The sequence below is a fragment of the Corvus kubaryi genome, unplaced genomic scaffold (assembly GCF_017639235.1).
Source record: "Corvus kubaryi isolate FWS band 111438036 unplaced genomic scaffold, C.kubaryi_AGA036_p1.0 37397, whole genome shotgun sequence".
Lineage (NCBI taxonomy): Eukaryota > Metazoa > Chordata > Aves > Passeriformes > Corvidae > Corvus > Corvus kubaryi.
This window is the reverse complement of record NW_024581136.1, coordinates 4624583-4647802: the sequence shown is the minus strand read 5'-3', so window position 1 is coordinate 4647802 and position 23220 is coordinate 4624583. Positions and strand designations below refer to the sequence as shown.

Here is a 23220-nt window from a genome sequence, read left to right as displayed (position 1 = left end):
GTTTGCAGAGGGGCTGGCTGCATGAATGAGGAGGTGCAGGAGCTGTGCAAGGGCAGAAGGAGTGAGCTTCCTGGGTGAAAAACACATCAAAATGAAATAACAGTGTAGGAATATTGAAATTTCATTTGATGAATGATGTCGTTAATTTGTAGTTAACTTTGTCTATGATAATACAGTGTTCATGTGAGTGTCTCTGAACTTCCCTGTGGAGGTTTTCTGGATACACAACAGGGAGCTGTCACTTGTAGTAAGCTTGCAAAGCTCTTGCCACTCATTTGGGGGAGTTTTTATTTGAGATTTTGCTGGTTGGGTGTACAGGATCTGTAAGTAATTATGAAACATGAGTTTTATTAATCACAATGTGAAAAAGCAACAGCCTCCTGTGCAACTTCTCAAAGTGGTTATGTGTCTACAGAGTTGATTTCTGAGGCTTTTTGATTTGCAGGCTAATCTGCGTTGTTCTTACCTCTTTCAAAATCAGACTAAAATGGGAACTCCTGTTGACAGTGACACCCAGAAAGTTTTGTTATTGCGCATCACAGTGTAAATTTCCCCATCTTCAAAATCTAAGCTTTTTCAGTGCTTGAAAGAGCTGTAGGCTCAGGGCTAGACATAGATTATTAAAGGGTAGTGAGTCTTTCAATAGCACAGAAGGTAAATACCTGTTAAAAATGTTTGATGCTTTAAAATAATAGTGTGTTTCAGTGTTTTGGCTTGTTACTTGGCTGTGTCGCTGGACTTTACTATAAGTGTGAACTGTTATTTTGGGAACAGTTTTGAGAGCCCCAAAATGAAGGTGCAGGTTGGCAGCAGCCACTCGTGCTGCTGCCATGCTCATTGCGGATATGAGCAGTCTGGGGCAGGCCTGGGTGGAGGGCTGGATTTCCACCCAGGGTGATCACAGCACCTTCCACCTCCCCAGATCCCTGCACACTTCCTTCCTTTAGTTGTTGCAGCTGAGGTCAGAGTAGGGAGGGAAGGCTCTGTGAGCAGGGCTGTGCACGTCATGGGGCAGAGCACAGAACCACCTCTGCAGCTTCCTTTCTAGCATTGTGGCCACATCCAGCTCCAGAACGTCTTTGCTTTCTGTTTCCAAGCTCTTGCATGGGCTTGCCCTGCCCTGTTCCACCTCAGGAACAGCCACTCTGCCAGGGTGAGTGAGGGGCCAGAGTTGCTCTGTGCTTGCAGTTCCTTTGCAAGGAGCCCAGTTGTTCCATGAATGACTTTTATCATATGCGCATCTTTTTTTCTGAAGACCACATACTAGTGCTGTCTAAGGATATAAGCAGGGAAGTTGTTTGTTTTATTTATGTTTCCCTCACTTTCCCCTTTTTTCTGGTTTGGTTTGGTTTTTTTCCTCCAATAGGTTCCTTTCCATTGCTGGGTAAATCTTTTTTAAGTGTCTTTTTCACAGTGGTAGCCATCATGCTGTCATCACCAGAGCCAGAGATAAGAAGTTACAGGTAGAAAAAGCCTGCAGGATTGTCTGTCTCTATAAGATAAAATTAGGCCATCTGGACAAAACCGAAAAACAAACAAAAAAACCAAAACAAACAAACCAAAAAAAATACCTGAGTTTGATAGAGTCCCTGGGAGTGGGCTGTGCTGCCTGCCTGGTTAACAGAGCAGTAGAAAGTTCATGCAAGCATGTGCCAACCCTCCCACATCCCAAAAACTTCCATTTCTCCGTCTATATTTTTCCTCCCCCACAGTTCACTTGAGCTCAACAGCCCCTGCATTGGTGGGTCTGTTCTTTGTCAGGAACAGTAGTAGCCAGCTCTGGCCTCTTCATAAAATCTCTGCCTCTAGAAAGATTTTTCTTGTTCATCAAATCAGGTTTGCAGGTATTTTTCCTCATTGCTAAAACTTAATTTCCAATAATGATTTTCAATTTTAAAAAATAATTCTAAGTCAGTATGGTTAGCAGAAGTATTTAATTTTTAGTTGGGATATTCTGAAGAGAAAATCTGTACCCTTTTTTTGGTGTTACTTTTTAGTGAGATCTAGTTTCCCCACAGCGAGCTAGTTCAAGAACAGTGGTAGCTGTTGCATTGGGTTGGCTTGTCTTTTGTGAATTTACTGAGTGATACTTGAATGTGCTGCTTTGTCGCCTTTGATTTTTATTTTGATTAGCTTTTTCTTGGAGGAGCACAATAAACCTTTATAGTTGCAGGATAAAATACTGTGGCCTGCTCTATATGTTATTCACAACTGCTTTTTTGAACACACTAGCCTATAATGTTTGCAATAAAAGTCCACACTGAGAGTTCTCTGTGGGCTTTAATTGTATCTGTTAAGTAAAATACTTAGTAATGAAAGTACCACAGGGGAAAAGTGGTCCTTTCTGTAGAAGGTTCACTTGGTTTACATTTGTCAAGGAAAAGGGGAGTGATGTGTGAATTGGAGATTCTGTGCTCGCCCTCACAATGCTCTATGAGCTTTTCATTGGCTTATGTAGAACAGAGTATATGTTACCCTTGTAAAAGTATTCTTATGGCCCATGCTACTATCACATAGTTTTAACACAAGCACAGGAGCAATAAAGTTGTTTTATGAAGCAACATAGAACAGTTGGGATTTAGTGGCTGGTTTTATCTATCATATCTGTAGTCAAAGGCCAAGTGCAGACAATGCTGTAGAGGTGTAGGAACATGGTTGTCAGGGGTACCTTTGGGCCTGACCCTGCCAAGTGCAGAGGGAGTCAGTTATAATGCTACAATATTATCTTCATTCCTGGAGAATATGTCATTATACGTCTAATGGTCACACTTTATTCTGCATCCTGTAAGATAATGAGGTCTTGTGTCAGATGAGAAGGTAAATACTGGATCCACATGGAATGTGTTTACTGCCTTTGGTTGTGCTGAACTGCCAGGGAGAGAAGTGCCTATAAATGTGCACCTACTTCCTTGCCACCTTTTCCACACTCTAAACCAAATAAAGCTGTCACAGAAGACTCTGGATACAAAGATGACTTCCTAAAATAATTTATGGCTACATACTCTGCATATTTTGCCCAAGATTTTTAAAAAGTGGTCTGCTAAGTCAGTGCTGAGTAATTTAGACAGCACCACCGTTAAGTTGTCAGCCCATCTCAGGTTTGCTCCAGCAGCCTGATAATCCCCTCTGTCCCTCTGAGGCAGAGACCACTGTGCAAGCAATGGCTCCCGTGGGCACTCCAGAAGAGGCAGGAGTGAAGAGAGGGAATACTCCCAGTTGAAGCAGTCAACCTTTTTATAGTAATTTATAATTGTCCCTTTATTCTCTTTCTTTCTACTTTCTCTGCATAGCTTTTGGTATTTAGATACCTTTGATATATCCTTTATTCCATTCTGTTTGACTTCTGGAGTCTCATGCCTTTCTGTGAGACTGTCTTCACTGTTCCCACCTCAGATTTCTTTCAGTGTTGCTGCTTCTTTCTCCACCCTTTTCCTTCCTGATATGCCTGCTTTTCCTCCTTGGGCAGCAACTTCTACTGTTGGGTTCTAGGCTTGATTCCTCCCTTCCTTCCTTTCCATCTCAGGTGGGCTGGTGCAAATTTTATGGTGGAGTGTGGGGAGAAAATAATACAACACTGGGGTAAAATCTTCAGCATACTGTACAAATATCAGTTTGCAATTTATACACTGTATAAAGAATCACTGGGAATTCTGACATGGTGTCATTTTTCTTGTAGGTGTGTACCTTAGCAATAACTGTACGTATTTCATGCATCTTGTTGCCTTTCAAAATGTCATGTTGGGTTTAACTGCGTACATAAAAGTTCTGCATCAAATAAATTGTACAGATATTCTGCTCTACTTGACAGCACAGCCAAGCCCTTCTGTATAGTTCAGGTCTGGCTTCCTTATTTAAGGGAGATTGATGTATTAAGAACACTTTCCAAAGGCGAATGCAAAACCAGCAAGAAAAATTTTAGATAGCAGAAAGTACATGATGACGTGACTGAGCAAATTCAGTGTGGAAGGGAAAATGAGACTGGTGAAAAATTATAGTCCTGTTAATATATTCCTGAATGTTATTGAGAGGTTACAGATCAATCCTTAAGGGCAGAATAAGAAGTAGAGGGCTTGTGCTGCAACAAGGGGGAGTAAAAAGAATAAAGCAAATGTATTTAGAGTGGAAGGCTTAGGTAATGAAACAAGATGCAAACAAAAACTGTATAATCAATGTCCATGGAGGAAGTCAGGCCTAAACTAGATCATGTCTTTTGAAGCAGCAACTATATAATTTAATGATGCTTCCTAGAAAGCAGATGAGAATCAGTAAAGCATGTTAAATTGCTATCAGCTCCTTCCTCCATCGTGTGTGATTCAGTGCATTTGATTTTAAAGGGAAATTGTGCTTCAAAATATGGAAATATATGACTGTGGCTTTCCTTTAAGAACTGTGCACCCAGCTCTAAAAGAGAAGAATATGTTCTCTAGCATGTGGGCTGCCTCAGAACTTTATCAGTTCTCTAGCCTTCTTGAGTCTAAACATTTGTAGTAATTCTATTGTTGTTGTTTGTGTTTCTTCTGATTAGGCTTGTAAATACTACAGTTCCCACTGGCATGTTGTGAACTACAAATATGAACCCTATTCAGAAGATTTTCGACACTTACCACAGTAAGAACTCACATAAGTTCTCCTTTTTATTATTTTTTCCCTTTAGGCTTGTGTCATTTGCTAAGCTTTGTCCATATTTGCACTTTCCTTTGTCTTCTATGCTGTGCTTGTTTTACCATATTTTTAGTGTCTTGCATTTTTAAAAAGGGGAAGCAAAGGTCCTTCAGAAAAGTTCAAGACTCTGCAGAATTCACTGGTATCAACAAACTCCATTAGTGCTGATTCAAATCCTTACAAGCGTATTTGCGTATTCAAAGCACAGTTGATACAGGAGAGGTGGCTTTTCATTTTCCTTAATAATGCATAAATGTCACTCACCTTTCACTGGGATTAATTCTCCTTTCAGTTACCCTGTGTAACAGAAAGAAGGATTTCAGTGCTTTGTAGCTGCCTTGTACAGGAGAACTGGGTGCACTGATGGTACGAGGCTACAGAGATGTGCTGGTGTCAGGGTAAGGGGCATCCTTCCTGTGCTTGGGGGCATGAAAATTGCTGTAGAAGTTCTGGGAGGGGCAGGAATAAGTTCCTTGACTTGAGTGGAAAGAAGTTAAGACTCTGGTGCTCATTCCTACATGCGTGAGTTCCTACTCATGCTCTTGTTTCTGGAAGGTTTGTGTCCTGCCCCTGAGGAAGGCTTTAGAGGGTAGTTAACAAAATCACTAAGTGCCAGAATGAGCTGTTACTGCCTCCTTTCCTGGAATTTGAGTCATTAAAATTACAATACTGGATGAAAAAGGTTTTTACCTGCACATAATGAAGAAATGGATGGGTGCTCCAGGCTTGGGTTGGATGGAAACTAGTACTAACTTCATTGCTTCAGGAACTGATAAACTGAGTCTTATGGCCCAGTTAGATGCTGTGTTCAGAGGGTTTTGCACTGCAAACCTTCCCTTAGACCTGCATTTGCTCTTGTATGTTGGTATTTTTATGAACAGAGTACATGGTAGTACAAAAAGCCATTAAGAGCAGTTTCGCTAATCAGAGATTATAAACATACCCTTTCTTAAGTACCCAGCCTGCTGATTGGTTTAGCAAATTAATGCATTTAGTGCTCAAGAAAAATGTTTGTAGCACAGCAGTTTTCCATTTAACCTTAAATGTCTTCACTCTTATGAAATATGCATTGGACAGATGTGGGTGCATTACTGTGCACAAAAGTACGTTTTAGCTGATTACATACATCCTCTTCTGCGAAGGATATTTTAGTGTGGTGCTTAATGGGATTTGCTTTCATGGGTTCATGCTCGTGTCTTGCATCTTACTTCCCCCCCCCCCAACCACATGCATTGTACTGAGGATTATACTGACACGAGATCTTGTGTCTCTTAGGAATGTTATGGGTGCCACACTGGTTGAAATTTTAGATGCAAAATTATAGCAGGAGTTGTCTGCATTTTGTTTGCTGAAAGCTGCCATGGCTTTTGAGCTTAACATACCTTTAACAGATCTGGTTCGAGGTCTACCTCATTTCATATTGTTTCCAGCCTCTTCAACCTTAATTTGCACATGCATGTTATGAAGTTTGGTGTTTGAGACTAAATCTTTTCAAGAAAGATAAAGTGGCCTGATATGTCTTTGTCATTTTACTGTGTCTCACTTTTGATAGCTCTGGATGCCCAGTTTTTACCGGTTTTTGTTTGAAGAGATCTGCTGTTGTACTTTCAGAAATCTGAGCATGTTCTTATATCAATCCCTTTATAGAAAGTCATTGTATTGGGGAATACTAGATGAGTGTTAAGTGTTTAGCTTTACATCGTGGGAAAGGAATATCATTTACAATGCCAGATCTAACTGTGGCTAAAGTAATTCCATTCACTGAGGGTGTGCTGAACTTCCCTGTGGCCTTTTCCATATAGAAATATAAATATTGGGGCTCAGCAGCTTTCAGCAGCACTGAAGGTCTTCATGCTTGGTTGTGCTTGAGGCCATGCTGTGCTGGGTCACTCAGTTGTACAACATGGCTGCATAGTGTAGAAGACTTTTCTCTGAGTTACTCTTTCTGAATCCTGACCCTTTCTGTTTGGAAAGCAGTTGCACTGTGATGCTGAGCACCTGGGGCAGGCAGTGAGTACTCAACATGCCCACTGCAGCAGTGCTGTGGCACCAGGGCAGAGCTCAGCACCATGTGCATGACAGGACCAAAATATTTAGGAATTGCTTTAGTTTTTCTCTGAGTGTGTTCCTCCTTGGAGGTTTTTCTCAACGCTTTCTTACTCCGTAAATTCCTCTCTGTGAGCTCTCACTACCTCTTTTACACCATGTTTTATGCTTTGTGGTGTTGTGTTCTTGCTTCATGGGCAAGTAGAAGGGTGGGAGATTAGGGATTGCTTAGTGTGTGCTGTGCTGACAGTCTGTCTGGGAACAGAAAGAGTCATTAGCAAAATTTTGTCATGAAAGAGCAGCAAAGAGAACAAGAACTGGTATTTCATCATTTGTATAGAACTGTTAGAGCTTCATAGTCTTGGGAAAAATAAAGATACATGTGGCTTAGGAAAAAAGTATTTTAAAAGTGTAGTGATTTTAAAGGAGGCAATAGGATATAGCAAAAAGTGTACTGACATTGCCATGGAGGCTCGGGATGGTTACCTCCCTGAAATAGCCGGTACATGATTTGTTTTTAATAAATAAACAAATAGATAAATAAATAAATACTTTTTTTCCCCCCCTCCCAGAAGTGAATGTAGACCAGAGAAACTGCCATCACATTCCTTTGAAATCGATCATGAAGATGTGGATAAGGATGAAGTATGTATTCTGGTTTTGGTGTGGGTTGGGGTTTTTTCCGCTGGGGAAGTTATTTATTGCTTTAATATCAAATAAAGAATGATAATGGAAGGTCATTATCTCCTATAAAGTATTTCATATTTTTAATAGCTCTGAAATTAGTGGAACAGCTTTGTCTCATGTCATCCTGTGTATGGGACGGCTATTAATAATATCTTATTTTAAAAGGAATGAAAGGGTGATTATTAAGTAGATATTCACACATTGCAGGTTTTTTTCATCTTGGAATTCAGAAAACAAGTCCATGCAATATTAACCATGTCTTCCATATAGGACACAACATCCCACTCATCTTCAAAAGGTGGTGGTGGTGGAGGAGGAGGAGGATTAGCAGCAGGAGTTTACAAGTCTGGATGGCTTTATAAAGGGAATTTCAACAGCACTGTAAACAATAGCATTACTGTTCGGGTAAGGAAACAACATTATTCTCTCTTTATTCCTTTTGGATTTATATTCCCCAAAGAGGCACACTTTCTGCCATTGTCATTTAGCTGTTTATATCTCAGGTTTGATTACATTGCTTTAAATGATAAAAAATATTGGGGCTCAGCAGCTTTCAGCAGCACTGAGTTTCACAGCATATTTCAGTTGTCTGCAAAATAGTGTGATTGAAGTGCAGTCAGGAGTTACCTGTTATTTAAACCTTGTGAATAAAGTATCAGTGACAATAATTTGCAGTACAACAATTTTCATGCTTCTTCTTTCCCACCATTTCAGTCATTCAAAAAGCGCTACTTCCAGCTGACACAGTTGTCGGATAACTCGTATATTATGAATTTTTATAAAGATGAAAAAATATCAAAGGAGCCAAAGGGATGTATTTTTTTGGATTCTTGTACGGGAGTTGTACAGGTAAGTTCCAGTTTATTTCATTGTAGTGGTTTGGGTGTAGGATGCATTTTAAAAGGCAAGTGGAAGAACACGTTCATTAACAGAATAATGGTCTCATTAGCAGTTTCAGGAAATGAAAGCATCAGTGGTTTTGCTCTTTAAATTGGTGCAAATGCTCAGACTGACAAGTTATGAAAAACTACAGCTGAATTATGGTAGCAGACCATGCACACGCTCTTTGTCCATGGCAAACATGATAAAAAAATATTGTGAAATGTTTGTGCGGGGGGGGGGGGGGGTGTTTCACTGAACTTATTTTCTGAGATGTCAGATTTTACCTCATGCTTACAAAGAGCATGCTTGCTTGTTGTGGGGTAAAAAGATTCAGGTTAAAAAGCATCACCTGTTGGCCAAGTGTTAAATTAATCGTGTATCCTGAGCCTCCTTGAGGGTCATCACTTTTAGAGATGATAGAGAATCTTAATGGCATCAAGTAGGACAGAACCTTATTGTTTGTTTGCCAGAAATGTCTAAACTAACCTTTTTTTTCCCTACTGTTCCCCTAAGACAGTGTCATTAGCTTTTTCCCTCCATCTTCTTCTTCCTGTCCTCTCATTCTATTAATATATTTTTCTTTTTGCTTTTGTTTCATTCTAAAGAAGATGTTACCTTGAATGGTATGTGACTATTGACTGACCTAGCCCATTGTGTCACTAAAGAAGGAAATGCCTTTTATTTAATTCATACTTTACTTAACCAGTAAAGGTTGGTAACAGTGCCAGGCAGGCTGATTTGAGAGTTGCTTTGACAGAAATCTTTCAGGTAACACAAGGGAAGACCCCTGATAAACAAAAGGTTTTCTTGGTTGTGATGTCTCTCCTTCACCTCTAAAACCCTTTGGAGCAAGAAAAATAATCAGTTCCCAGTGATTCACTCTGGGAACAAGTATTTGCTGACAGTCCCCAGCTCTGTGGGCAATGGCCATTTCCCCTGTGCTGTTCAGAAGGGTGTCTCTTTTTTCAAACAGGTGTAGAACAGGGTGGAGAGAAGCATGTAGGACAGGGATGTTTGCCAGTGTCAATCCATTGGCTTGAAAGACTCTCACAGGTAGCTTGGAAGTGTAGCAGAAGCTGTAGAGGAGATTCTTACAGAGAAATCCTGTTTAGAAATTGCTTGCTCCTGCCTGGTGGCAGCAAGTGTTGCTTGTAAGGTGGGTCTCAGCCAGAGCTCCAGTCCAGCCCTGTAGGGTGTTGTTATGTACACATTTAATGGTATCCCAGGGGTGTCCATTCTGCTGTGTTGTTTCTCATGACACTCCAGGATAACAGAAATGCCTTGACTGCAAGTTTTCTGCCCTTTTTCACTAACTTCTGACAAAAAAAACTCAAGAAAGCTTTGAAATCCTCCTCCCCCTGAGCTTTTGACAACTGCTTTCTAAATCTACAGTGTTCCTCCAAATTGTCCTAAACTGGTTGACCGGTGGGTTCTCCTCTTGCCTGTCCCCAGATACAAGTTTCTGTGATTGTTCTTTGATTGACATTTAGTATGGGATTCACAAATTTGAGCTATCTTCACTTGCAAGAAGTTAGAATCTTAGCCAAAGGGGTACTAGGGTGAATATCATCAGCTGCCAAAGTCTGTGATGGACTTGGAATCATAGGGCTCAAAAACAAAACCTGGCTTAGAGTTGCCATAAACAGGGAGACCTGAGGATGTGGAGAAAGAGTTGGGTAAAACTGAATTTTTAGTGAAAAAATGTGATATGTACATTGTGATTTAATGAGTTTTCATACATCTATAAATAATTTAAGTCTCTATGAATGACTTTGAGCTCCTGTTTGATAGAGATAGAATATCAAAATTGTAGTAAACATCCCAGAGGAATCATCTCCAGATAAAATAAAAAGTGCTTCCAAAACAATTCTGTTATTTTGGAAGAATGACCCTCCAGGCATTAGACTTAGCCTGATGTTTCATTTATAGCTCATTCATAGTCTCTTTTTTGAATCTTGTATTATTTCCTTCTGGAAGAAATTTTTGAACTTGAACTTAAGTGTTGAAGATAAGAAGTCAAGGTATGGAAGGAGTTCTGTAGAGGAGCAAACTGAGAAATGGTACCTTGTTTTTTTTTCCTGTTAACTGATTAGGAAGGTAAAATAGTTGGCCTTAGATTCAAAACAAAGACTTTGCTGTAGATCTCATCTGCTTGCCAGAAGTCTGAAGTGCAGATGGAAAAGTGGATATTGAAGTTTTCCTGCCCTGCCTGATGTTCTTAAGATTCAGCATGCAAGATGTATTGCTGTATTAGATAATGTCTGGTAGCCTTTCAGTACCTGATTTAAAGATCTTGGCCATGTCTATGAGGGGCAGTACATAATATAGACAATAAATGCATTCATTTTGTGTTTCAGTACCTGATTTAAAGATCTTGGCCCTGTCATAAGAGGAAGTATATAAAATAGAAAAGAAATGCATTAATTTTAAATGCTTTTGTCTTATCTGAAGTAAAATTGAAACGTAGCATTTTTCTTTGTAGATTATGCATAAACTGGTGTACATAATCCACTTTACAAATAATCTATCTTTGAAAGTTTTGAATGGCCACTACCTAAGATTCTTGGCATAGTTTTGTTCAACTTCTAGCTCTTGGTCAGGCCCTTATGTTATATGATTTTATACATACGTAACAGGTTTTAATGACATTTTAGTCCTTGTTTTACATTAGCTTGAATGTATGATTGGAGAATTTGAGTGATTTCAGGATCAGGATAAATAGTGAACACCCAAACCAATTGCTGCAAAACCCAAGCCTATTCTTACCCTGTGTTTGAAGAACTAAAATTTATAACCCTGAAAGAATATTCACCTTCATAGAGCACTTCAGAGGAAAATTATTTCCTATCAAGAGAATTTCCAGTAGCAGAAATAGAAAATAGCACACATGCACACATATATGCACACACACAATCCCAAGTCGGTTTGAAAAGGCAAGATTTGTCTGACCCTGTTGACCCAAGTAGCTCCAGAAGAAGTAGTTCAGTCTTAAGTGATTCCTGATCTGGGTCATGACATGTAATATAAGAATTGGAGCAAGTGATTAGCAACAGATTGGGTAGGAATCTTCTAAATAATCTTTGCTGCTGGAAAAAAATGTTCATGGAACTTGCTTCTCAGTGTCCTGGGTTCTCCTCCTCCTCTGCTAATCACTATCAGATTTTGCCTCTGTTCCTCTTAAATATCACTATCATCTCACCATCTCTCTTAGAAGCTTCTTAATAACTTGTTCATATAGGACTGTGCAGAAAAATAGTTACAGTATGCAGAACTACAGGAGACCACTGTCATGTTATTTGAGACTGTTAAGGAAGAAAAAATGGAGTGAAATGGCCAGTTATGGGGTGGATTTTTTTTTTTTTTTCATTTGTCAGCATCACTCCAAGGTTAAATCTGTCAACAAAGTGATGGCAATCTTCTGGAATATTGAAATCAAAATGGTGGCACTGATGTCCATCGTCAGTCAGCTTTAAAAGTTCAGTGAAACAATAGGGAATAGAATGCATTACTGTTCTCTCAGATACAAGCAAGGAAGAGAGAAATTGATGCAACTGCTTCCTTAAGACTAAGAGATATGTGCCTCACTAACTGGGTAGATTTGAGAAATGAAGCACATTATGTTACATCCCATCACTTTGTTTAATTTTATTGAGGTGTTTCAGTAACTAAGTACCTGTTAATTCTTATGACACAAATTGATAGACTCATCATCCCCTGCCGGTAAAATCTGGTGATACAGAACAGATCTCAGAACTCAGTCTATTCCCAGTATACTGGGCATTTGTTCTTATTTTGTGCTTGAAAAGGATAGCATTGCAATGACTGACCAGCAATATACCTCACCTTTGCCTCTTGTGAAAAGTTGTTGAAATCCCCTAAGTTGTTTCTAAAATCTAAGACAAAAGTAGACGTGGGAAGTACCCATTGTAATAGTTACTGTGCAGGAATTTGTCCTGTTGCAATCTTCTGGAAAGATTGTTCCCACTATCCCCCAAATATTTATATGACTTAGCAGTACTTTGGTTTATCTTTTTTGTGTCTGGTGTGCTGGTAAAGTGTAAGAGACTTGATTTTTAGAGCTGTTCTCTCCAGACCGCTTCAACTCGTGTAGCAGTGCTGCACTTTGTGACCAGAGGTCTTTTATTGTTCCACATGGGAGGTATTCCCTTCTGAAGTATTGTCCATCTTAGATTTCTGTGGCTAAATATAGGACATATGTTTGGCCATAGAAGCTCTTAAAGGCACAAATTGACGTAAATTTGTGTTAATATTGCACTATTTGGATTTTCTTTAAAGCCACTGAAGTTCGCTTAAATGTCATTTTAAGGAGTGGCCATATACAAATCCATCTTATGGATGACTTTTTCAGTACCTTTTTGTATTATTTCTAGTGTTTATTTTTATTTTCCTTTTGTTCCAACAGAATAACAGGCTTAGGAAACATGCCTTTGAGTTGAAAATGAATGACCTCACATACTTTGTGCTGGCAGCTGAAAATGAGCAGGATATGGATGACTGGATTTTCACTCTTAACAAAATCCTGCAAATAAATCCAGAGGGAACAATTCAGGAGAGGAAGAGTGCAGATCTCACTGATCTGAGACTTGGTAAGAGTGAAAAATCTCTTGTATTGTTGGGTTTTTTTTAAACAAGTGAAAAAAGTGGAACCTTCATATCAGTATTTAATCATTTTAACTGCCTGAGTCTGTAATGGATTCTGTACCTATTGATTTCTGACGAAGCAGCACCAGTCTTGGCAATCCCTGAACAATGTCAGCTAACTCCCCTCAGATCATTTTCAAAAGGCTGGAGGGGGAGGTAAAGCTGTTCCCACAAAGTCAGCAGGAGCAACGTGGCTCCATTCTGCATATGCAGCTCTTTTTCAAATTTAGTCCTCTCTGTCAATGATCTTGCTGGTACTTTGTGTTTTACTGTCCTGGAACTCTGAAAGTTTAAGAGAGTTTTGTGCTGGAGAGTGGTTAGATCAGTTCTTTTTCCAGCATTTTGCTTTCTCTAAAAATCTGGAGCTAATAATTAAAAAAAAAAAAAAATCCCAGCTGTGGTATATGGCTCTTTCTCTGAAAGCTTATTGACTTTTACTTCTTGCTTTTTTGAGCTTGCATATTATACTTTCACTGTGGAAGAAAGAATTGGATGCTCTGTTATACTGCAGTCTTCGTGTGGCAGTAACTCATTCCTCCACATAATAAATCCACATTCAGTTTGGATGAACTCCAGCTGAAATTCTAAGGCTGAAAACACTTGAAACCTTAATACAGATGTAGAATGTGTGTGCTCTGAGCTGAGTCAAAGCTTTGAATCCACATGCATCCGAACATTAGGGATGTTCAGAGCTAATTGAACTCTTTAGCCTGATGTTTATAATAAGTTCTAATTTTGGAAGGACAGGATACTCTTCATATAGCCAAAGATGTTTTCGTAATTTGGAGGCACAAGAGACTTGCACTTCAGAATCAGAGGAGTACTTTTGAAAATCCTACCCCTAAGGGATATTAATGAAACAGGAAGAAATACGTGCATAAAAGGTCAAAAACACAGGCTAACAGAAAACAGAAGTCTCTACTGGTAAAAAAGCTGATAACAAGCGCCAGGAATGTGCTATGGAGTTAACTTGTCAAAAGACATGAGGCTTTCTTGGCAAGAAGAGCCCAAAGTGACTGCAATGACTTCTTTCACATGGGGGAGTTACCTAGTGAAAACAGCACTCCCTGGTGAGCTGAGTAAAGCACAGGGCTTGTGTTTAGTGCTATTCTCTGGATCCATAGGTTTGCAGCTCATGGAGTCCAGACACTGCATCCCTCCCTTTCCCAGCGGGCAGGTAAGGTGCTGCCTGCCTCGCTGAATGCTCCCCTTACTGGGTATCCAAAATCTTTTGGTTGACATAAACCTTTGGTGTTGCATCAGAAGAGACTGATTTGTCCCTTTGTCATGGGCATGAATATTTGTCATGGGTGAATGTGTTGGATGTTTCACTGAGCAGTCAGGCCTGTTGTTTGGAAGCTTAAATATAGACTAAGATACAGTGGGCAACAGTGGAGATGAGGTTCAGGAGGACAGAGGTTTACATGAGCGTCGCTTCCATTTGGTAGCCTGATGAGACTGAAGGAGATAAAAAGAAATAACATGAAATATGGGGTTTTATCTTTTAAACGCAATGGTAATAGCAAGAATAATAAAACCATTTTGTGGTTTTTTTTTTTTTTTCTTCTCTTCAAGACCCTGCAGAAGTTTTGGTGAATTATGATTGCTCTCAAGAAGAGGCAGATTCTTCAGAGAACACCTTGCACCCAGACTTCGCGAAAGTAATGGATGTTATGTTTTTCTTTACAAGTTTAGTGCAAAGAATTTCCTAGGTGAAAAATGCCTGCCAATAGGTTAATCATTAATATTGTGAAAGGTTGAAAAATATAGCACAGTCTATTAAAATTGTTAGAGGCACAACAAATGACAGGAATAATCTTCTTTCTGAGCAACTCATCCTTTTGTTTAAGTGAGAAAATCTCCATCAGATGCAGAGAGAGCAGGTGCTCCACAGAGTATTTTGATTTAGACCAGGAAGGCAGTAAGGGTCTGGTCCCTGCAGTTATGTGTGAAATATTTGCTCATCTGAACTGCATTTCAGTAGAGCTTGGCCCTTGGAGAGCCAAGATTTCCTGTGTGACTGGCAAGGAAGGGAGCTCTGAAGTGCTCATTGCCTTTTGTAACTTCATTGAAAGATACGTGTGCTACCAGGGGGAGGCATTTTGTCCTCTGGAGCTTATAAACTGCTTCATGTGGATGAGATAATTGTAGATGGTGCTAAGAAGCTTTTTAATGAAAAGCTAGATTGGAAATGCTTCACTGCTTTCTCTTAAACGAATGCACAGTCTGTTTGTAGCCTTCTGCCAGTGAGCTGCTGTAGATACTGTCTGTCTACAAAGCCAAATGCTGTTTGAGGATGTTACTCACACAGATTTGAACTGAAAGTTGTCTATGCAATTGAGGACAGAATTTTACTGTAGATCATATTCATATATGTGAAGTGGTCACCTAGAATGAGAAAAAGAAAAAAAAATCAGATCACCAAACAAAATAAACACGAAACAACCAACCAGATAAAATGTGGTTTATGTATTAAGAGCAGCAGAAGTGTCTGATCATCTTGTTTGTGGATAGATTCTTTCTAATGATTTAGTTGATGCAGATATCTCAGAAGTATCTTACTGATATCTCAAAGACCACTGGTGCCTGCATGGCTATAGGAGATGGTCAGCTTGTTTTGTGATGCTTGTTTTGCCCTTTGTATGGATAATTCCTGTTCCCCCACCCTGGCTCTGTAGGCCTGGCTGCAGCAGTGTTCTGTGGCCTTTCCTTAGTCTGTGGCAGATAAATATGCTGATCCCATCTCTAAACCAGTTTACCAGAGCCACATCAGGGCCTACCTCTTCAGGTCAGGCCACAGGCAGTGCATGTTAGGAAGTCAATGTAGAGCTCTTGGTCTTGCTGGGCTGCTACTGCTGCTTGTTACTTAATGTGTGCTGGCAATGTCATGGTGTGGAAGATGTGAGACACTGAATGGGACCTGAACAAGAGAATATCCTGTGCCATGGTAACTAAGGGTTGTACTCAGTCCTAGGCAACCAGAAAAGATGGACACTCTGTTAAAAGTTCAGAGATTAACAATTTAAAAATTAGGGGAAATCTAAGTGCAAAGGAAGATTGAAGGAATTGAGCATGTTTAGACTGAGAAAAAAAATTCAGAGCTATCCAAAGGGATCTTTAAGGGGAAGGGAAATGTATAGGGCTTACTTTACATATTGGATAAGTGAGGTTAAATAGCAAGGAAAAAGTTACCACAGTTAGACATAAGGATAAACTTTTAGAAGGTGGGGTAGGAACGCACCAGGCAGCTTCAGGAGGTGAAATTGGTTTTGTCAGAGAGCTTGCTATTAACTTAAGCATGTGTCTGTCAGAAAGGAAATAGGTATGTGTGATCCTCCCTGTGGCAGAGGGTGGATGGGAGAGGACTCTCAGCCTTCCCTTTGGGTGACGCTGCAAGTCTGTGTGTCTGCCCAGCCTGTGAGTCTGAGTGCCATTTGCTGCTCCCCTTTCTGCCTTCCCCTGGCAGGTGTTTTTCTGTGGGCCTGGTTTTTTGGGGATTTATTTCCCTCATCTTGGGAATCTCTAAATTGATTTTGGTGTATCTTACTCAATGGATAGCACACGTGAACATACAAAAACTTGAATTACTTAATTGATCTATTTTTGGATTTCTTAAAAGTATGTCATGGCCTGAAAATCCCTGCTTCACAAGCAGAGTGTGCATGGAAATGCTTTGGGAAAACTGCTGCAGAAATGGGAAATGTTGTTGTGAGTGAAACATGGATCACTCATTTAGAAGTCTAAAAACTCTATGGATTTCTGTTCTTGTGCAGAAAACTAATTTATTATCTGTCACCACAGTACATCACAGAAACAGAAGAAACAGTGAAAGCTTCTCGGAATACAGAGCGGCTAAACCTGTTCTCTTTGGATCCTGATATAGCAGTAAGAGATTCTAAATTTTTTTTTTCAATTCTTAGAAGTTTAAAGTACAGGTGGCACGAGCTAACTGGGTTAGCTGAGCCAGGAAAGTGGTTTGCACTTCAGCAAGCAACTGGGTATACCCAAGGCTTCAGCTGTGAAGAGAGAGGGGAGCTATCTGTAGTCCACAGAGATTTCTGTACAGACTCTACACTTTGACTGCAGAATGGCTGAGGATGGCAGTGACCTCTGGAGGTCACCCAGTCCAGTCGAGCTAAACTCTGAATGAGCTTAAAACAAGCATTAAAGCAAAGTTTAACATTTAATGTGAGGATTCAAAGAACATTATTTCTTGCACTGAATGTGATTTAAATAGAAATTTTATTTTACTTAAAAAGAAGGCTTAAGTAACAATGGGATCAGTGTATATTTAAACTTGAGCCTGCTGTCAATCAGCTGCAAGACCTTTATTCAAAGTATTAAGCGAATTGAAATAGTAATGTGGCATATAAGTAATGGGAAAAGAGGGAAATGCCTGCAATCTCATTCTAAAATGTGGTGTTAATAATCTGAAAATGTGAGTTTTTTTAATCTATATGAGGAGATTAAAAGCTAAAGTTTCAGAAACAGTAAGTAAACAAGAAAAAAGTCTGTTCTAAAATTACAGGAAATCTAATTTGAATCCCTAATTCTGCCTCTGACATTATATATGTCCTCAGGCAATCTTTTTGGTTTGTTTCCTAATCTATAAATTGGGAGTAACACTCATTTACTGTAGTAATATGAAGATACCAAGAGTGACTTTTGAGGTTTTCAGGTGTTTCAGTGGTTGCAAAGACCTTTAAAAAGCTTACTTAGTTTTGGAATATGATGTTTTTTCCTATATATAACAAATTGCCCAACTTGTTTCAGGCATTGAATCCTCAGAAAAGGGAGTTTCCAGGGAGAGACTCAGTGATAAAGCCATTTGAAGAAAAGCCTGCAAAGAGGATCCTGATAACCTGCAAATCCCTCAGTTTGAATCTCCAGGCCTGTGTTACTGAAAATGAAAATGATCCCTCAACCAATGTAAGCTTTTCTTATTTCTCTGTGATTTTTCTCTTTTTTTTTTTTGTTTTTTTGTTTTTTTTTGTTTTTTTGTTTTTTTGGGTTTTTTTTGTTGGTTTGATGCTTGGGGGTTTTTTTCTCTTTCTGTACATGTGTTGGTTTGGAAAGAGAAGTGAAAGGAAAGCTGTCTCACACATGCATACTGCATTCACTCCTCCTCCCCTGACCATTCCTTTGGACTGAATAATGAAACTGATTAACTTTTCAATAGATATTTTGAAGCTGATTTAGATTGCAGACTTTTAGCTACAGTTCAGTGGAGAATCAAAAATGTTTAAATCCTTGAGGATTCTTAACAATTGCTATAAGAAGAACGAGTTTAAACTGCCAAGACTTATGTAGGGAGGTAATTGAATATCAGTTGCTGGTGAATTGGGGTTTTTTTGCTGGTTTTTTTTCTGAGAGAGACCAGGAACCAAGCAGATAAAGTTACAGGAGAGAAGGCAAAATAGAAAGGACAGGATGTTTCATCTAGTGGAAAAGTCCAGCTAAAAACAGGACAAAACAGAAAATTTTGCTTATTCTTACTGTAAAAAAAAAAAGGGGCAGGGAAAATTGGGATGTAGATGTTAGTCTATAGCTTTTAGTTAGTTCTCCTCTGAAGCAGGAAAGTTATGAGACATCAGTGTCCCAGCAACTCCACTTTCATATATTACATATGAGGCATTGATTTTGTTTGTTGATTTGTTTGTTTTTCATTTGAAGATGACCTCTACAGTGAGTGCAAATTCAGCATGATGTAATCAATATCTTTTTTTGGCAGACTGGAATAACTGTTTAAATAAAGTCACGATAACTGCACCAAGGGCATGCAATATTCACTGCAGAGGCTGAAAAAGCATAGGACACTGTTCCTGTTATGCACTGCTCTTTATCTCCACAGTTTTAAGGTTCTGATTTCTGGACAGCTCAGGTGGTGTTATTCTGAGGCTGATTTATTCTGTTAGAACTGTGGATGCTCTCTGAAGGTTACTTTCAGTCACAGGACTGAATTCCCTGGTACTCTGCCATAGGATAAGTGGGCACTGTCAGAGTGGTTTGAGTGCTGGTTTCCCAGCAAAATGGAACATGTGTTTCCCACAGAATAATACACCCACGCTTTTGTGTTTGTACCAGTAAACATTTTCCATCCCCTGGCATTTGTCATCTTTGTGTTGCATTTCTGACGATCCCTGGAAAGCCCACACTCACTCTTCCCTCTTTTATAATGACTCTGAATCTGCATTTTAAAAATCCTGCGGTGTGTTTACTGGGACTCTATTCATTTACTCTAATAATTAGTTATCCAGTTGCTTTTGATTCTGTGAGTTTCTAAGCTCTCAATTCCTCTTCTGGTACCCTGTTGACAAAAAAAGAAAGCCCCTAAAATCACATGCTTTGAAACTAACTTGGGCAAGGGCATGTGTGAGTGTTTTTAATGTATCTCATAATTTGTAAATAATATTTGTTTACTTTCTTTTTTTGTAGTTGCAGAAATCCATTAAAAGACAGACCTTACCCTCATTCTCTCACTTACCCCTGTATTATGTTTCTGGTATTTTCTCTAGGTAGAGCCTTTCTTTGTGAGCGTGGCACTGTATGACGTCAGGGATGGCAGGAAGATCTCTGCTGATTTTCATGTGGATTTGAACCACACTCTGGTTAGACAGATGATTTCAGGTTCCTCGTGTCTAGTAGAAAATGGTGCAGTTGACTCAAGTATTGACTCAAATGAAATGGAAGAACCACAGGTCAAAGGGTTCCCAGAAGAGTGGCTGAAATACCCCAAACAGGTACTCCACGTGCGACTTGCATGGCTTAGTGACCTGTGTGACTTCTTTAGAAGGATCAGTAGTATTCTTTTTCATTGGAGAAGTCATGTATACTACCAGTGGTTCTTGTTTTCAAGAAAATGCTTTTTCATGTGTTGGTTGTACTCATATACAGCTTTCTGAGAACCCTGTATAGACCATTTATAATCAAAACTGTGATAAAAGTTAGTGTCTCTTATTTAGCGAAACCACCCATATTTCCTGTGCTCTTTGGGTCCATTTTCTGAGCTCTTCCAACCAGCCAGACAAAATCACAACTCAGACCAACACCTATATGCCTAGATGCTGCAATAATCTCAAAGTGCTTTCACATTCTTGCTGTTGCCATAAGCTGTGTGCTGAAACAGCAGCATGTGTTACTTTTCTCTTCCTTTCATTCCCCTGAGGAATGACTGATTTAGGCCAGCTTTTAGGTGCTGCCCAAGAGAGGAACAGTTAGGTTAGACCATGCTAACATGGTCATACTGCTTTTTGACTTGAATCAGTCTGTTTGCAAGGTGCTGCATGTGCACAAGTTGACTTCAGCACTAATACAAAGATTTTCTTTTCTGTCTGTCTGTGTTGAATAAATCAAGATAATAATCCTTAATACTCGTTTCTGGATTTGGTTTGTTACTGTTTCCATGAACAGAGAGCACTGGCAGTATTTCCTTTCTCCAGTACTGCTGTATATTTTTGAACTGTTCTCTTTTATCCACAGGCTCTTTTCTCCATAAGTAATCCTCACTCTGAGATTGTACTAGTGGCAAAAATAGAAAAGGTGCTTACGGGAAACATTGCCAGCAGTGCCGAACCTTACATTAAGAATCCTGATTCTTTTAAGGTAATGTAACAGGAACATCAGTTCCTTCTCTGTAGCTTCTGTGTGCTGGAAGCTGAAGGCATCGCAAACCGTACTGACGAATCTCAGCAGTGTGTGGTTGCTGAACAGGACAAGCTCCCGGGAGCCCCATGCTTCAGAAAGCAAATGTCCAAGTTCACTGACTGAATGAATGAAGCTCCATTTTGCCTGCAACATGCAAAACCATCTGTGGTGCATTCCTGTGCTGGTTATGCCTTAGTACAGGGATATTCTCTTTCAGCAATCTTTTAGAAATTATGAGCTAGGGAACTTTGTACATGAGCAAAGTTGGCCTAGGCACCTGTCTGTCTCTGAGAGCAGGCACTGCACCTGCATTGGGTAATTACAGAAAACCGGAACAACTTTAATGCAGTTCTGAATAAAGGAGTGGTGAAAGGGTTTAATTTGTCAGCAGCATCATATTCATCTTGTGATGTCTCTGCTGTCCACCCTGGAACCTTTTGTTATGAACAATATCAGGCCAAATTATTGTAGTGATGCCGTAGCCTCTTCAGCTTGCATGTACTTTGTGCACCATTTAAGGTGTTAGAATGCTATTGATGAAATAATTCACATTTCCATTTTTGCAGTGGGCACAGAAAGTGTTAAAATCCAATAAACAGTTCTGCAGCAAGCTGGGGAAATACCGTATGCCATTTGCTTGGTCAGTGAGGTATGTACTCATTCTTTTCATGATTTTAATAAGCATCTTATTGCTTATTCCCTTGGACTTCTATCCTTTTATTCTTTCCCACTTTTTCTGCCTGAAGCTAAGCAAAGCTTTCTCTCTGGTCCAGGACCCCAGAATATCCTGCAGTTTTTTTGTTTCATTGCCCTATTTTTCTCACAGCTAAACGTCCGTTACTTGCTCATTAAATGTTACTGTGGTGGAATCTTTTCTTCAGGTGTGTAGTGAAGTTGCCAGGGAGCAGCAAAGGTAGCTGATGAAATATCAATTTATCGTGAGCTCCACCATTCATTGGGTGCTAAAAATTGCCAAAGAGATGTTAAAGTCACAGTTCTCATAAGAATTTCCTGCAAAGAGAATTGTGGTCTGAAAGAGAGTTGCAGTGGCCACCTAGAAAGTAGGTGCATAGGTGTGAAGCTCTGTTCTTGTTATGATGCCTGTCAAGTTTTAAGAAAACTCTAACCAAGGACTTGAAGTGCTTTGGGGGTAATATTGAGGGATTATGGTTCAGGTACTCTTGCGTTTTTTGTGGTTTGTAGGTGATGGAGAACTTCTATTTTCTCATTTGGCAGGTCAGTTGGGTTTTATTGCAGGTCAGTGCAGTGGCAGTAATGGATTTTTATTCTTTCTCTCTCTCCTCCTGTATAATTTTTTGCTGGTCTCACCTCAAGATTGAGGCACCCCTGTGTCTTTTGATCCCCTTTTAGCAAACATGGCTTTTTTTTTTCTTTTTTTTCTTCCTTGAAGTTTTGATGTAATTCCTTTCTCTGTCGTCTCCCTTTTTTCATTCTCAGTGTTGTTTAATTTCTTCAACTTACTGCTGCCCTGGAATGAGAGAGCTTCCTAATGGAGACCCTCCTGTGTGTCCCTGTGACAGCTCTCCTTTCTTTCTGCCATGTGTAGAGCAGGGAATATAAATTTTTATATTCCCTATAAAAAGGAAAGCTTTCAATTGCCAAGTGAAAACATTCCTCCTTCTCTGTGGCTTCTGTTCTCACAGCAGCAGGCCAGGTGGAGAGCTGCCTAAAGCTCTCAGTAGGGAAAAAGGAAGAGCAAGTGCTGGGTGAAAAATTCGTGTTGTGGCATTGCCCGTAGTTATGAGAGAGCTCTGTGGTGTGTGCTTCTTCTGGGGAGCACAGAGCTCCAGAAGGGCACAGTTTCCCATGACATGTGCAGAGGAAAGCCTCTGATTTTAGAATATGGTGCTTAGATGGCAAAGAAGGAAACATGCAGTGAGGTATGGCCATTTGAAGCGTTCATTTATTTTTTATTTATGTACTTTCTTTCTCAATATCCAGTAAGAACAGGAGAGGTAAGTGAGTGCTCAAGAGAAAGGCTGATAATGTGTTCTGATCTGTCATTCCAAGCTCAAGGATGCTCATAAATATTTGCTATGTCTGTGTAGCTGGAGGACCTTCCATCAAAATCATATTGATGGGTTGATAGAGACACTTTTACCATGTAACAGACTGTGCAATGGCAGGTGGTGCAGGCTTGGCACCAGACTGACCTGAAGCTTCCTATTAACTCTGTCTGCCTGCCTGTGCTCTGTGGCAGTACCATCAGTGATAACGTTCTGCAACTCAGCCCTTGCTGTAGCTATCTTTAGGTGTCATGATGATTTTAACTAGTTTAGGGTCTGGCCAGGCACTCATGCGTATAAAGAAGGCTAGAACATTCTTCCACAGCTTCAGCAAATCCTGCCAAAAATAAAATACAGAAAGGTTTTCTTCTCATTTTGAAAGAAGTGTGTTTTCCTTTTATAGGATTCCCCAAGCGTCAATCCCTTGTTGCCTTGTGGTGAGAGGGAGTGGGCAGGAGCAGGATTTGGGCTGTGCCCCACTCCCCTGGTTCTCAGCTGCTGGGCTGTGTGTTCCACAGCTGTACTGCCCAAGTGCATCACGGAGTGTGTGCCTCAGCCCAGAACTGTGGCTGCAGCTCTGCACTTGCTCTGCCTAAGGGAAGTCTTTACA

The 23220-nt window shown here is 39.9% G+C and overlaps 1 protein-coding gene across 16 annotated transcripts in view; it reads left to right on the top strand.

Annotated features, from left to right (window-relative positions):
- The window catches only part of DOCK10 (dedicator of cytokinesis 10), a 120921-nt gene that overhangs the window by 42999 nt on the left and 54702 nt on the right, over positions 1 to 23220 (top strand). For all 16 annotated transcript variants that reach the window (XM_042042006.1, XM_042042007.1, XM_042042014.1 and 13 more), the window contains exons 4-14: positions 4526 to 4608; positions 7281 to 7353; positions 7666 to 7800; positions 8110 to 8244; positions 12701 to 12884; positions 14515 to 14600; positions 16741 to 16824; positions 17713 to 17868; positions 19455 to 19679; positions 20419 to 20541; positions 21150 to 21232. In XM_042042006.1, the coding sequence (XP_041897940.1) occupies positions 4526 to 4608; positions 7281 to 7353; positions 7666 to 7800; positions 8110 to 8244; positions 12701 to 12884; positions 14515 to 14600; positions 16741 to 16824; positions 17713 to 17868; positions 19455 to 19679; positions 20419 to 20541; positions 21150 to 21232 (1367 nt within the window). The remainder of the gene's footprint in view (positions 1 to 4525; positions 4609 to 7280; positions 7354 to 7665; positions 7801 to 8109; positions 8245 to 12700; positions 12885 to 14514; positions 14601 to 16740; positions 16825 to 17712; positions 17869 to 19454; positions 19680 to 20418; positions 20542 to 21149; positions 21233 to 23220) is intronic.